Raw genomic sequence first — 15631 nt, forward strand, 5'->3', positions numbered from 1 at the left:
AAGTCGCATTTATCTGAGGGGCTGTTTGCCAGTCTTGGCAGGTTTGTCAAGCCACGCTCTCAGTATGGGAACTATAAATGTAGACAGTTGATTGCGATAATTATAATGAGAACAATAGAGAGAATAACAAGGATTCTACTCATTAAAAAGTAAAAATCAGCTTCACTTAGCATATTAGTGCAGTTTGTTGGCATATATGGACAAAATTGGAAGGGATATGTGGAGAGTTTTCAAATAAGAGAAGGAATTTGAAGACAAAAGACTGAAAAGGCGTACTTTGTGTAAATAATTACCTGAGCGCAAGCTACTAAAATCTCCATCAAATTCCCACTGTAGATGTTACAACCCCATTTTAAAGACTCATTTTCAAAAAATGTCTTAAATTGCTTATTAACCTACAGCCTGGGACCCCAGGTGTCAGATCTCCTCTGTTTCTGCTAATCAGGGGAAGTGCTATTTTTCAAAGCTCGAACTGAACAAAATTGGAGCTGTTGGAGAACTCTTAGGTTGGCATTATTCTCATCTAATGAGTGTAAGAGAGCCCAATTATTCCACTTGCCATCAAAACAGAGGAAGATTAACTCTTTTTATAGATGTTCACACTCTTGATCTGTCTATGCTGCACTGATGTTATTTTTTATTTTTTTTGACGCAACCGCTGCATGTGCACATGTGTGTGGCTTTCCAGTGTTTTTTTTAGTGCACAATAGCTTCATCAACGTGCCTGCCACCTGAACAAAAACACAAAGAGAATCCTGCAGCTCCTCATGCAAAATGGCTACGACTTGTCATCCTTCTCTGGAAAGTGGCATTAAAATGCTAAATTAGAGATACAGCCACACTGCGCATACGGAGGGGGAACATTTTCGCCCAAGCTTAGCTTGAATCCCAGTTAAGTATTGGGTTTTGAAGCTTAAATTGTCCAACTGCAGAGGGATTTCACCACTTTGCCTTTGAAAAACATCTTGTAGATTAAATGGAAAGGCCACAGTCGGAGCCCTCTGAATAAATAAAAAGAGTCCAGCTCTATAGGATATCGCATTTTTTATCAGCCTGCAAGAAATGGAATTGGCTGCTAATCAGGAGGAGCTGAATAACAAGAGATGAATAAAATGATTCACCACAAACTCACACAATCTGAATCTGAACAGACACACAGTCAAGCTTAAGATATGTTGGGTTTCGCAAAATACATAGACGCACACCCACGTACACCTAGACAGCTTTGATAAGGGACAATTACCACGCATTGTTTACGGTGCAAGCCAAATGATTTTAGCTCTTTATTTCAAAGAAGTCATGGTGATGATAGTTTAACTACACCGGCTCAATGCCCAAATACAAAAGTGATCTTTATCTCTTTATCAGCAGGAATGCAGGTGTTTGAAGAGCATAGGGGGTGATGCACTGGGCCGTATGCTGTTGTTGTTGTTTTTTTGTCCAACACCCCTTTGCCATCCTCCCCCAAACCTGTTTGGGTCTAAAGACGGTCTAATACAAATTAAATTAAAGAAAGTCCACAAAGATAATCCTGGTGTGTTTTCAGCTGCTGTGGCGGCATGGGGTCAAGCCCGCAGCATCTGGCCCTCCTCGCCACAGCAAGCCCACAAGCTGCTCCGCTCTCTCTGGGAGATGGAGCAGAGCAGCACCCCCACTGGCCCACTTAGGAGTGTGTATGTACACATGTGGTCGGGCCCAGGATGTGGGAATGTAAAACAAGGGTGTGAGCCTGTCAACTCGCATGTAAAGTGTCTTGCTGCATATGTAGGTTTATTTATTTGTACAATGTTAAAGGAGTGTAGGAAAGGGTGTTAAATAAGTGTTGCGTTGCAGTGGGGAGGAGGTTTTGCAGCAAATTGCTACATGAAAATCCGAAGAAATGCATGCTCGAATTAGCCCCATATCTGTTGTTAGTCCCTCGTGTAACAAGAGGGGACGTTGTTGTGCGGTGGTGATAGCAGACTGTCAGCACCCTGATTAACATCTGCTCATCGTTCTACAGATGAGCCACTGATGTGTGCCGAGGTAAAACATAGCTCTCGATCTGATGCTGACAACTGCTGAAAAAGGCCATTTAAAATATTAGAAGCAGATGTGTCTGATGTGGCTAAATCTGAACTCTAACTACTCTTACAGTATTGAATCATGAATTGTGCTTATTGGGTAAAGCTTGTTATGACTACAGTGGAGTTTTTATCCGCCCATCTGTCCATTAGGGCATCATGGGACCGTCCAGCCACTAGAATGGAGGCATTTAGAGAAAAGGTGGGGGTTGGTTGTTGCATCTTTCGTGTTTTTTATTGATTTATATTTTTTTTTTGCTAGAAAAACAGAGAAAAACATTGCAATAAATGTTGTCCTTAATGATAGTAATAATAAAAATACAAATACATTTACATTTAGATTAAAAATGTTGTCCTTAATGATAGTAATAATAAAAATACAAATACATTTACATTTAGATTAATATAAATAAGTATTAGCAGAGCAGCCTTTTGAAAAAAAACAAAAGTAGTAGTATAGTCATATGTTTAACGTTCTTTTTCAGGTTTCAAATTTAGTTAAATAATGAAAGTCATTCTTCAGAAAAAGTGAATGAACATTGTCAGTAGGCTTACAGAAATATGAAACATTTTAATTATACACAATTCGTATTTAAAAGGTTAAAACATTTACTCACCCTTATATGCAGTATTTTTATCTGTGGAACACAAAAGAAGATGGATGAGGACTGAGACTCTCAAAAGCATTTAAGAAAAAACATAGCTGCACAAACTTCATTGGTTCATTGAACGATATATGAAAAGTCCTTATGAAACGTAGTTAGATTGTTAGATACTGGAAAGATAGAGAAGCCTGAGTCTTTCAAAGCATCTAGACCATGTGCTAACTGCTACACCGTACCTCTGGAGCCTGGGATCCGAAGCCAAGAATTCAGTAAACATTGTTTGTTTGAATAAGTGGGGAAGGTTGGAAGGATTAGTAAAAGATGATGAAGTTCCACCTGCACCCTACTGCACTGCTTCCTGTTTGCACATTGCATCACATTGCATCTCCACGCACACCTTCATCTGTAAAAGATGTCAATAAGGAGATGTCAATAAGGAGGTTGGCTCAATCCATCTCAGAGAGGGGAGAAGAGAGAGATAAAAAGACAGAGTGAGAAAGAGAAAGTGCACTTGAGGCAGAGACAGACAGGGAGTATATCCGGGGAGACTAAGAGTCTGTAATGAGTTGCTGCAAATTTCCATCCACAGGAGAAAAAAAAAGCCTGGAAAGATGCCTTTGTGCCTTCTCAATGTGAAGAGAGGTGCCGTACTTTCAGCGGGGGAAGCGAATGGGCTGAAAGTGTGTGTGGGGGGGTGGGGGATCTGTTAGACACCTCAGTACGCTGACAGATATTTGGGAGAACATACCCTGAGATACTATGTCATTATTTTCGATCAAAGTGTCAGGCGGGTGTATGATTTACACTCAAAACAAAAACAGCATCCAGAATGGATGAGTCGGCACACCCTGCTGGAGCCCAGTGCTGGATATTACACTGATGTAAAGGTGTTCACATCGCTCATCTCTACTCACGCCTGCCGAATGAATCTCTGTGTGTATTAGTGAGTGTGTCTGTGTAGGACAGAGAAACACAAAGATGCATGGCTATGGTGTAAAATGGCTCAATGGTGCTCATCTTGAGCTGTGAATATAACAGGCGAAGCACTCACTCTCTTCATGTTCAACAGTGCAGCTAGAGTCGTTTGGCATCCATCTATCTTTCTTTCTTTCTATCTATGATGAGCAGACCTCTAATATTAAGAATGAGCAAATTTAGCATCATTAAAAATGCTAGATGTTACAAACATTGCTGTTTAAGGATTTAAATGAAAAGCAGTGCTGTCAAATGATTGATCGCGATTAATTACATCCAAAATAAAAGTTTTAGTTTCCATAATATAGTATGCTCTGTGTGCTGTGTATATTTATTAGGTATATATAAATACACACACATGCATGTATATATTTCAGAAAAATAGGTGATGTTTATATATTGAATATATTTATTTATAATATAAATGATATGAATATAAACATTGAATATAAATATTTTCAAAAGATATACTGTATGTGTGTGTATTTATGTATACATAATAAATAAACACAGAACACATATTGTGCAAACAAAAACTTTTATTTTGTATGCAATTAATCACGATTAATCATTTGACAGCACTAATTAAAAGCTAGATTAATTATTTGAAACTGACTTTATATTATGAATTTGTGATATATTTAAATTTATGAATTATTTACACAACCATTCCAAAGTTTGGGGTCAGAAATCAACGCCTATCCTTGCTCATACAGCAGGGATACAATAAATTGGTCAAAACTGACAGTAAAGGCTTTCTATTCATCAAAGAATTCTAAGAAAAAATGAAAAAAAAAAAAAAAAAATATTAAGCAGCTGTTTTGCAGTAAGAAAACAAAAACTCTACCTGAATAACCTGTGCATATCACATCCATTTATCTAAAAGCTAGCGAAACAGCACAGGTTTGTATATACTTCTGTTATCTTGTGTCAAGAAGACTCTCCTGTTCCATCCCAGGTGAGGCCAGGTGGATATGAGGAGCCGTTTGAATCAAAGGAGTGAATGTCTTTAAGCCCAGGCATTTGAATTAGAATAACATCCCACAGGACTGACTTCTGCTAGTTGCGGCCATTTGAGTTTCATTAGTTCCTATGGCTAAATAGTCCTTTGAAAATGAAATGCGATAGTCAAGGCCCCCCACCCACGCACTACCATAATAACACACACACATACACCTTCTATTATGACCAGTCTGCTTCCTGTAAAACATCCAAGCAGATTGTGAATCTATGAAACGCACACACAGATGCACACTGCGGGTTGAGAAGGATATTGTGATGTCAAAAGAGCTATTTATAGTGGACAGAGTATCTGATCAATTCCCAAACACCACAGGCCAACAACAAACAACCCAAGTCTTCTTGTAAAAGAGAAATATCAAAGTACATAGTGTCACATCAGGAATGCGGCCTCACCACCCTTGCAGAAATGCAAGTGTCACATCAGGAATGCGGCCTTACATTAGCAAACAACACAGGAGTATGACACTCCTTGCAGAAATGCAGATATACATGATAGGAAAGGTTATTTAAATCTTATCATCATCCTAAAAGGCAGAGTTCTGACATACGATAACCGTATTAATTATTAACATAGTTGCTATTAATGTGTGCATAATTAATCACACACAAACTAAAAAAATTATAATACCCATTATAATAAGAATAATTATTCTACAACATCAAAAAAAAGAACAACATCTTCTCTCCCTCTCTCGCTTAACGGTGCAGCTGTTGATCTGGGAAATACCCGTTCCTGCTTTCGTTGTTTATGAGAGCTTTGTGATTGTTTTCTTAAAGGAAAAATAACTGCTGCATGTTCCCAGGAAAAGCAACTCTAAATGAATAAGGTAGGGAAGCATATTGTGTTTACTCATTTGTAACACACTGTTTCATCCCCACGGAGTACTCCTTTAGTTAGTGGAATAATGCAAAGCCAGGGTATACAGATGTAACCGCAGGATGGTGACTTAAAAATAATTCCTTTACCTATTTTTTGTGCAACTGTTTTTTGAAAATAAAAATCAATTTGGAACAACTGGGTAAAAAAAAAAAAAAAAAAAAAAAAAAAAAGTACAGCCAGTTTTTAAAGCTCCAAAAGCGTTTACCCTTGGAAATGGTTCCCTTTCATAATAAGATGGATTTGAAACGGGCTAAATTGAGTTGAGTGTGAATTGACAGGTGATGAAGTGGAATGATCTTGAAGGATATGGCAGCTTATTTGTCACATGGGCACACGTAGCGATTGATTCGTTATAATTTGTGTTTGTAGGTAGCCGGCCGCTATTAAACATCAACAAGACCTCATATTCATCAGGCTCCTGCCAAAGAGGCAGAAATAGAAAACGTAATCTCATCCCGATGCCACGGCGAGCCTGAGGCGCTCCTTCACCTCCCTTTACACCGTCGAGCCTCCCCTAGGGCTCACACGGTCTGGAAGAGAAGGGGTGGGGGGGATCTATAATCTAGCAGATGGCAGAGGATCTATGGGAAATTCTATAATCAGGGGTTGGCAACCTAACACCGGGCTGAGAAGCGCAGTGTTTCTCTGAGCTGGGGAAGGAAGGATAAATCCACTCGCACCAGTTGTGGAGATTAGAGATGCCATAAATCCACCAAAGAGATGGTGCAGCGAAAAAAGAAAGATAAGAAAAAAAAGAAGGCATAAAGAAAGTAAAAGACAAGAATAAAAAAAAAAAAAAAAAAAAAAAACAATAAAAAATAAAAGTAAAGAAAGGCCTGCATGTCGTAGAAAGAAGAAAGGGAGAGTGCATGATGTCTGTGAAGAGTGACTCCATGTTGAAATTGGCTTTCAATGTGCCGGCGGGTGTGAGACTCCCCTGCTCCATTCACACAGTCAAACGGCAAACACATAATTTCTCTGCAGCCTCACTGCAGCACTACATTTGTAGACATATAGGCATCTCCTAAGCCTCCGTGGAAAATGCCACCCTTGCTACAGGCTCATTTCTGCTCCTATCACTAAGCCCCGCTCAACAAAGCCTGTATCCAGTGTTTTTATTTAATTTTTTTTTTTCTTTAACAATAAAATAGCTATGCGCTACCTGCCTTTGCCTCATGATAACCTCTCCTCAGTAAGCTCCTTGTAGATGGAGGTAAATAAACAACAGGACTCATTATGAGTACCAATTTCCTCCCAGCACTCTGGGGACTGTGTAAATAAGCCTTAAGATGACTGAAGATTCAGCTTCCAAATAACATCGAGCACCAAACTGCTATTAAAATGAGTAAATGCAATGGTTTTATTTTAATTGAGGTCCTTCATATTACTTTTCTTTTAGTTCATGTAATACATATTGCTTTTTTTTTAATAATTTGTATTTAGCCACAGCATTTGTATTCAGTGGAAGCAAAGTGAGAATATGCTTTTCCACCCCTGACTGTGACATATTAGGAGCATTTGAACTGTAGTGGAGTTAGAAGAAAAAAAGGAGTCTCAATTGATCTTCAAGACACATTTTTTATTTCCCTAACCACTCCCTAAAATGAAAAAAAGAAAATGCTTCAAGCCTTAATTTAACTAGTTTTGTGTCCTGAAATGAATTAAAATCAGAATTAATAGGCATTTTATCTACGGTGCTGAAAACAAGGGTACAGTCTGATAATTATTAATTGCTGTTATAGTGTGCAGTTTGAATTACTGCATAATTTGAATGTGTAAATGTGAATGTATAATCTCAGAAGAGATAATATATAATTTGCAGCAGAGGTGTGACAAGTGTTTTTTTTTTCTTCATTCCTTTGCAACCTAAAGAACTCCTGCTCCACTCACTCGGTGCATCTGGCCCCCGTACAATGAATGCTGTCACATCCGGACTACGGAACCAATTGTCACGCTGAGAAGAAGGCAAATCAAATCTCACAGCAGCAACTAAGCGAGGAGATTGCTTTTCCTCTCCTCTGGCTGAAGTTGGAGGTGTTCGGTGGGGAGGGTTTTTGGGGTTAGAGGCTGTGGGTTAGAGAGAAAGAGAGAGAGACAGAGGAAAAAATGAGGTTAAGGTCTCGTTCACCACCCCCTTTCCATTACTTTCCTCTCCGGCCCTTCTGCCTTTGTTCATAGAGCTCTTAGGGTGTGATTTGGCCCACCGGACCCTCAAGTATGTGGGAAGGAACACAACAATAATTAAGGGAATAGGGAGACACAGGCCGCCAAACTGGGGCCGCTTAGATCATAACAACACATTGTAGAACCTGATTACGTAGCCATTTGTGGCAGCTCATCTGTAGTTTAAGCAGCCCTCATCTCCGAATCTGAAACCCAACCCCTGTGAAAGAAATACCGATAGCCCTTATGATTTGATGGCGGTCAGCGGTGTAGGCATACAGTACATTACTTTACAGGAAGACTGCCGCTAATGCATGAAAGCTCTCTGGCATAAAGACCTCGAAGGGCCAAGGGCGCCTCTTAAATGCCCTCTGGCCATCAACCAGAATTAATGAAAAACACAAAGTAGTGTTGCGTAATACAGTTGATATCCCTTTTTGAGTGAAGCTTACTAATTATGATGATCCATTAGCGAATCATCACCACACATCAATAGATGCTTTTGTTGTGGAATAATGCCACTTATCTATCACATTCTTCAAAGAACATGTTGATATCTGCACAAATACGGTACTGAAGCGTGTTTCATAATCTCCAGCAGTGAGATGTCTCTGTGGAACAGCAGCCGCATTTGCATAACTGAAGCTATTACTCCAATTAGCCCACTCTGATATAAGCAGAGAGATCAAAATGTCAACAGAAGGAAATCTGCTGAGATGACTGAGCCTGCATCATCGATAGCGACTCTTCTCGTAAAAGGGTCAGCGATCCGCGCAGCATAACTGCGTTTCAACAGGGCTCTCATTTGTTTTAAGTGTGGCGGCCGAGGAGAGCGAGAGCAAAGCTTTATATGTGCAGATACACGCGAAGAACTGCTTGGAATCTTGCTCTCCCAGCAGAGCTTCGGGTAGCGCTGCTCAGAACCAATTATGGGCCGGCCACTCAGAGGCAGATCATTTGGAAATTTGTATACTGTCTTTCCCCATACTCAGTCCATTGCTGCTCATTAGTCTTTTTGTGGACGACCGTGGAGATGGAAAGGCTCTGTAATGAGTTCTCACAGGGACTAAAGTAGAGCACAGGTGGCATAAAGAACTAAATTCTTTGCGTATATATATATATATATATATACATATATATATATATATATATATAAGAACAAATAAGCAAAACAATGAAATAATTGCTTAAGCCCATTACTTTGATATTAATGGAGTCAAGCCAGACAAGAACAAAGAGGCAAATAACTTAACATAACTTTAATAAATACTGAAATAATTGCTCATGCCCATTACTTTGATATTAATGGAGTCAAGCAATACAATAACAATTAAAAAAACAACTAACAAATTATCTCCTTGATTACAATGACTTAAGGTTTAATTAGAGCCATAGCAAACACCCACACAGGCAAGAACATACACACATACCACACGCACACATACACACAAAAGAGAGCTTTAACCTTCAGTGAGTCCAGATTTCACCAGCCCAAAAATCTCAATTCGATGCCTGGTCAGCTGTCACTTGTAATTAAAATATTATCATGTGTAGTGGGAGGTGAGACGGTACGCAGTGATGAGCATTAATACCCTATAAAACAAGAAAGCGTTTATGAAAAAATTAAAAAAAACCCAAAAACAGTTAAAATTCCATAAATCCTTTGAAATTAATTCTACTAACATGTCACTTTTAAGTGTTTACAGTTGTTGATGAACATCTCGCACTGTAGGGATCTCCTAGCCACTGTTAAAATACACAGATGGGGAAATGTGCAAGTGTTTGGGATCATACATAGATCTTTATGCAGAGTTATTCCATCTGCGATTATGATAGCTTGTATCTGTCTCCCAGCAGCTAGTCTGGATGTCCCTGGCTGGCGGCATAATCATTGGTTGTGTTGCACTGTCTGCATTAACCTTCTTATCGTCTGGGTGACTGCTGTTGTCAGGGGGGCTGATGGCTAGACATACCCCTGGAAGGAAGCCATTGACTTCTTTTTCTATCTCGGTTTAGAATCAGATGAAGTTGAAGCTGAGATACAAAACATTAAACTACACATCTAAAATACCCATACACATAATCAAACAACAAAATAAGATTACAAGTTACAATTAGAATTACAAAACCAAATGAACATATGGATTCATTTTTAATCATATTTAATTATATGCACCAATAGAGCAATAGTCATTAACAGCAAAAATGATTTACATACGAAGAGTTTATTTGCAAAAACAGATAATTCCGTTTTTTTTTAAATCATGTTTTTTTATTATGTTATCATGCTTTCATTGTTTTATTGTGCTGTATTTTTTAGTTATTTTTACTTAATCAAAATAACCCAACTGCAGTTTGATTGAGATTAATTGGAATGCACAATGAAAAAAAAAAATTAATCTGCAAATTAATGCTTCATATATTTGTTTACCAAATAACACTAAATATGAAAAATGCCATTTGGAGACCTTTTGACCATGCAAAAGAATCACTGAGTTCTATAGTTCTGATTCAATTGAAAATTTGAACTGATTGATGGAAATGAACAGAACTTACCGACGTTTAGACCATTGACTTAAGAACATGTCTGTCTTAACACTCTCATTCCTGCAAAACAAAAGACAAAGAGGATTGTGAAATTAGCCACACTGTTTACAAAATTTAATGGCCACATATAAAGTGCATTAAAGTCTCTGCATAATTCATTGTTTTGCTTAATTTTATAACACTAGTAATAATACCACCACAAATATACTACGAATACTTGATATATATCACCCAGTTCTACTGTGTACTTCTAGTCATTTATTCAAAAAGCGCTGCTTTCCAGAAGACTCTGAAGTCTCTTTTTCAATCTGGGTCAAAGAGTCATCATATGCAGATCATTGAGGCCTTTTCATCTGCATTTGCAAAGTTAAAAAATCCCCTGGCATACTCTTAATTTCCTTCATCCATTTATTTATTTATTTGATATGTTCATATTAGCATCCTCAGAAGTGGTGTGAAGAAAAGCGGCACTGGAAGAGAGAAAACTTTCTTCTTTAACCCCCAAACCGCTCCTCTATTCCCCTGTCTTGCTTAATGACATTTTGAGGAGCGTGGTCTGACTAAGGATGGTTTTGTGGGTGGGGGGAGGCTGGAGGAGTGACGACAGGAGCAGACTCACTGCAGCAGAACAGGCCACATGTGCTTAGAAAGAGAATGGGAGAGTTTGCCTTTGAAAGCTTAAGCAGTTAACTAGAGTCTTTGTGTAAAATAACATTTCTATTGAAAGGCAATTACTGGTGACATTATTTTGGTTGCTGCATAATTAAATTCATTTTTGTTCTCTCTCTCTTTCTTTTTCTTTCTCTCTCTCTTTAATTCTGTCTCTTTCCCCCAGACGGAGAATTATTCCATTGACTCCAGTTATGTAAACAGCAGAGCACACCTAATTAAAAGGTATGTCTTTATAAAGCAATCAGATTAACTTATCTCACCTATTTTGATGCATTCTTAAAGCGGCAAGATCAAAACCATACCAACTTTAAAATTTAAATTGTCTATATTAAGATTTCTCTCCATCACCATTTGCATGTGTAATACAATACAGTTTATGTACTATATATTCCGCATTCTCTCACCTTGATCAGATGGACTAAGTTTTTATTGTTTCGGGCTTCTGATGTTGGATATTTCAGAATGAGAGGTTTTTGCATATTAGTTTTAGTGGATGGACATACGGTACATTTGTACTTACATTAGCATCTTTTTATCTCTCTCTCTCTCACACACACACACACACACACACACAAATAATAATAATAATAAGATGGTTGTCATTAAAAATCTTCATAAACCGTCTTAGGGTTTAGCCACATACAGTAGGCAAGATATTAATACTCAACATGTTTATAAATGGCCAATGTTAAGCTTTAATAATTCAGTATCACAAGTGATTAAGCACATCCTCATCGGGTAGTTCTACTTTCTTCTCCAGTATGAATAATTTCATCAAATCCCTGCAAAAACGTGTATACATGACATGTTAGAGAATATTAAAGCTGTAGCCCAGAGCAGAGGTTTGTGCGGTTAAGCTGCATCCATGTAGATTTTAATCAAATAGCTAAATCTACAAGAATTTAAATCCTGGAATTCCAGAGGATTCTTCCTCAGTACACAAAAGAAGGGCTTTGTAAGACCACAGAGATAAGGAAAAGGTAACCTCATTTTGCATTGTGGAAGAAAAGAGCAAGGACAATAGATCTTTTGTACTGGCAGGACTTGGCCAGCATTCCTCAGTCCACCTAAAAGGAGGCTATTGACTGACACAGTGCATTGGCATGAAGACATCCCTAATGAAGGGCCTCGGCCGCCTGGGGCCCGGCTGCTACAGATGTGCACCAGGAGTTTACCTCAGTACTGCATTTTTCAAAAAAACAACACAAATTTTACCTCATTAAAAAATTTCACAAACCAATTACACAAAAACAAACATCATAAAAAAGCATTGCCTAATAAACAAAACTAAAACAGAATTCAAGTGTCGGCTGTTTGGCTCTGCGACACTACAAAGAAATCCCCTCCGGAGCCTGTGGGCGAACAGACTGGGACAGGTGCAATTAGACTGATAAAATCAGAGGCTGCACTACCACCACTGCAATGACATTGCTAGAATCCTTATCTCTCTCCTTCCTCTTCTCTTTCTCCTTAGAAGAGGATACAGAGAAGCTTTTGTCTATGTATGTATGTATGTGTGTATGTGTACGCATGCATTTCTGATCCTCACTGTTGTTCTAGAGGCAGAATGTGTTCCACTGGGCTAACTATCAAATTAAGGGAAATCAGGCTTGTGCACTGCAGCTGTCAATTGGCAGCTTTTTCCCTCCTCTCGCTGTTTTATGTCAGCAAATGAGGGTAAAGAGGAAAAGCACAATTTTCTCAAATTATTACACCTCTACTTCAAAACTTCCACAAATGTATGTGACCAACATAAGTTCTCCTTAATAAGACAAAGTGTCCTGAAATTATTTATTTATTTATTTCATTTATTTCATTTCAGAAAACCCCAAGAAATCAAATATTTGTAGCTTTTGTCCAAATTTAAAAGTATTTCTCTTCCAGGAAAATGAACCATAAATATTGATAGGCCATCTTATATGCAATGGTGTAATACAAGATGTATGTGTTGTTGTTGTTGTTTTAAATATGTCACATTTTATATGGAAATATCGAGATATTTTTTGTTCACCCAGAAATGTAATTCTTGTCATTAATTACTCACCCTCATGCCATTCCAGAAGGTGAAGTTTATGGAAATTTTGTTCAGTAAGTTAAGTTCCAAAAGGATTGAATATATATCCTAAAAGTAGTAGAAAACAGGTGAGTCATTTACTATAAGCATTCTGAAGCCATTATGTCACAAAGTCAGGATAAAAATTTAGAAAATAAAAATATTCACCTCTGCTGTTGCTCTCAAATCAAATAATTCATCACAAAAAACAACAAAATCATTTGGACCACTTGTAAAATACATTTTTTTTTTTTTTCATACAAAGCCAACAAGTCATATGGACCACTTGTAAAATACATTTTTTTTTTTTTTTTTTATCATTTTGGACCTTAACAGCCCTAGCCAATTAACTTTCATTATAGAGCAGCCAGGATGTTTTTCAATATTCACATTTTGTGTTACACTTACAAGACCAAGTCCTTAAAGAGTCTTGAATGTCTGAGCGCAACATGAGAGTCATTGAATGATGACAGAGATTTCCTTTTTGGGTGAACTATCCCTTTGATGACATACAAGATGTTTTTTTTTTTCTGACATAGGCTATATAAAATGTAGGAAATTGATCACAGCAACACATAAGAGCTCTGCACGTCAACACACCATACACCCCCAGAATATTAAAAAACACCACAAAACAAAGCTTGACAATCCAATAACACTTACCTTTAAACTTCCAATATCTAAAAACTAAGTCAACAATCAAAAACCCAAAGTTGACAGTTAAATAACACTTCCCTTCTTTCTCTCTCATCTTTTCTACTTCGTCTGGCTATAGCACATCAACATTCAAGGACATGGAAGGAAACAGTCTGAAGGACAGTGGCCATGAGGAGAGTGACCAAACCGACAGTGAACATGACGTTCAGAGAGGGCACTATGCTGACACAGCCGTCAATGACGTACTGAATATGACCGTACCCCCCAACAACTCACAGCTACCTGACCAAGGTAAGACAGAAAGGTCTCAACTAGCTAAAAGCATCCAGAAAAAAAGTATCAAGCCATAGCTTTGCAGGAAGAGTCGGCCTTGAGGAGCCTTGCTAATGCACAGGCAGCACTTCTCTTACTGGCGTGTCTTTGATACGAGCCCGGAAACATTATTGACGGATGTGAGCCACGTCTACAGTCAACTGCAACAATTTAGATCCAGACCTAAATGGCAGCAATTAGACTGACAAAGGTTGAAGGTGGAAATCTACATATCACACAGTCTCCTCATGCATAATTCACACAAATCATTTAGCAGGGAATTAATGTTGATGTTTCTTTTTTTTTCGACTGCCGTTAAAGACATCCTGTATGTTGGCAGGAGTCAGTAGAAGGTCATGTTCACTCTCAGCTACTGCCACTCAACGCTACGCTATAAAGTTATAGAGCAATGAGTGGCAGCGCTACAGAGAATCAAAGCATGGAGAAGACCAAAAGAGGGCTCCGAATGGTTTTATTGCACCGATTGTTTTGTGTTGTCATGCTCAATCAGCCTTTGATCTGTGTAATTTAGAACAATGGAACACCTCCAGCGGCCGCTAATAGTCAATAGCGAGAACTCTATTCTTGTCAGACGGAAATTAGTCAACCAATTTTCTGAATTGCAATGAGAACTTGACATTTGCTGAATAGAAAGAGAGCAGAATAAAGAGCATTTCTGAGAGAGATGAGGTCATTAAAATCGGCAGGATGGTCTCTCAGATTGGAGTTTAAAGAAAGTGAGGCATTGTGGCTTGCCTGTGATGCACAAAATCAAGCCTGGCTGTGTCTGACTCATAGTACTGCTTACAGATATCAGCATCTTGCTTGGGGAAGAAGAGGCTAATAAAAGAGCTAAGGAAGAGAAAAGACTGAGTTAACGGCTATAAAATAATTTAGCTTGTTCCTCTTCATTGTGTTTTTTTTCCCCCCTCTGTAAAGCAGGAGCCTGAATTATGTAGAGTTGGCAGGTGAACCAATTAAGATATCATTTGGTCCTGATCGTGCACTCAATGGCTAATTCCAGCAGGGCTAATTAACCAGTTTGTTCTCCAGATGAATCGCAATATGTATGGCTACCTGGCAACCAGAGAGGAGGAAATTTCCTCCTATTTACATTTTATATGTAAATGCGTCAGATGCATCAGCAGATTTGTTTGAGCATCGTTAGGCTTGCCGCGGCGTCCGCATGTTGTCTGAGTTATGGAAACCGCTGAGAGGATTTACAAGCCTCTGGGTTTCCATGATGGAGATCTTTCTGCATTTCTTCCACTGCCAACTTCCTGTCAACGTATAATGAACAATGATTAGCGAGTCTCATGACTACAGTTTAAGATGTTGTAGACGTCTCTCTGTAAGAGAAATGCATATATAGGACTCATAAAATGCATTTTGACATACCCTCCAAGTTCGGCACTCACATAATTGGACACAATTAGAAAAATGTACACAGAGAATGTTACAAGTAGATGAAGCCTTTCCAGGTCAGCCATTTTATCATTAGCAAAGCTCTTATCTGCTCATGAGCAAGCAAACATTGAATATAAAGGATAGCAGATAAGCATAATGAGCAAGCACTTCAACGTCGCTGTCATCGGTTTTAACCAAAGCCATTAGACGGTGACAAATATCAGATACTAATGTCATTTTGAGGCATGTCATCTGTTGTATTATTCTGCAGCAG

The 15631-nt window shown here is 38.4% G+C and overlaps 1 protein-coding gene and 1 pseudogene across 1 annotated transcript in view; one reads left to right on the forward strand and one right to left on the reverse strand.

Moving 5' to 3' along the window:
* The window catches only part of LOC122144479, a 16771-nt pseudogene extending 3793 nt beyond the window's left edge, over positions 1–12978 (reverse strand).
* LOC109102797 (protocadherin-19-like) overlaps positions 10330–15631 on the forward strand; it is a 24848-nt gene continuing 19546 nt past the window's right edge. Inside the window, exons 1-2 of the mRNA XM_042755388.1 lie at positions 10330–11150; positions 13757–13929. Of these exons, the coding sequence (XP_042611322.1) occupies positions 13776–13929 (154 nt within the window). The 5' untranslated portion in view covers positions 10330–11150; positions 13757–13775. The remainder of the gene's footprint in view (positions 11151–13756; positions 13930–15631) is intronic.

This window comes from Cyprinus carpio, unplaced genomic scaffold (assembly GCF_018340385.1).
Source record: "Cyprinus carpio isolate SPL01 unplaced genomic scaffold, ASM1834038v1 S000006694, whole genome shotgun sequence".
Classification (NCBI taxonomy): Eukaryota; Metazoa; Chordata; class Actinopteri; order Cypriniformes; family Cyprinidae; genus Cyprinus; species Cyprinus carpio.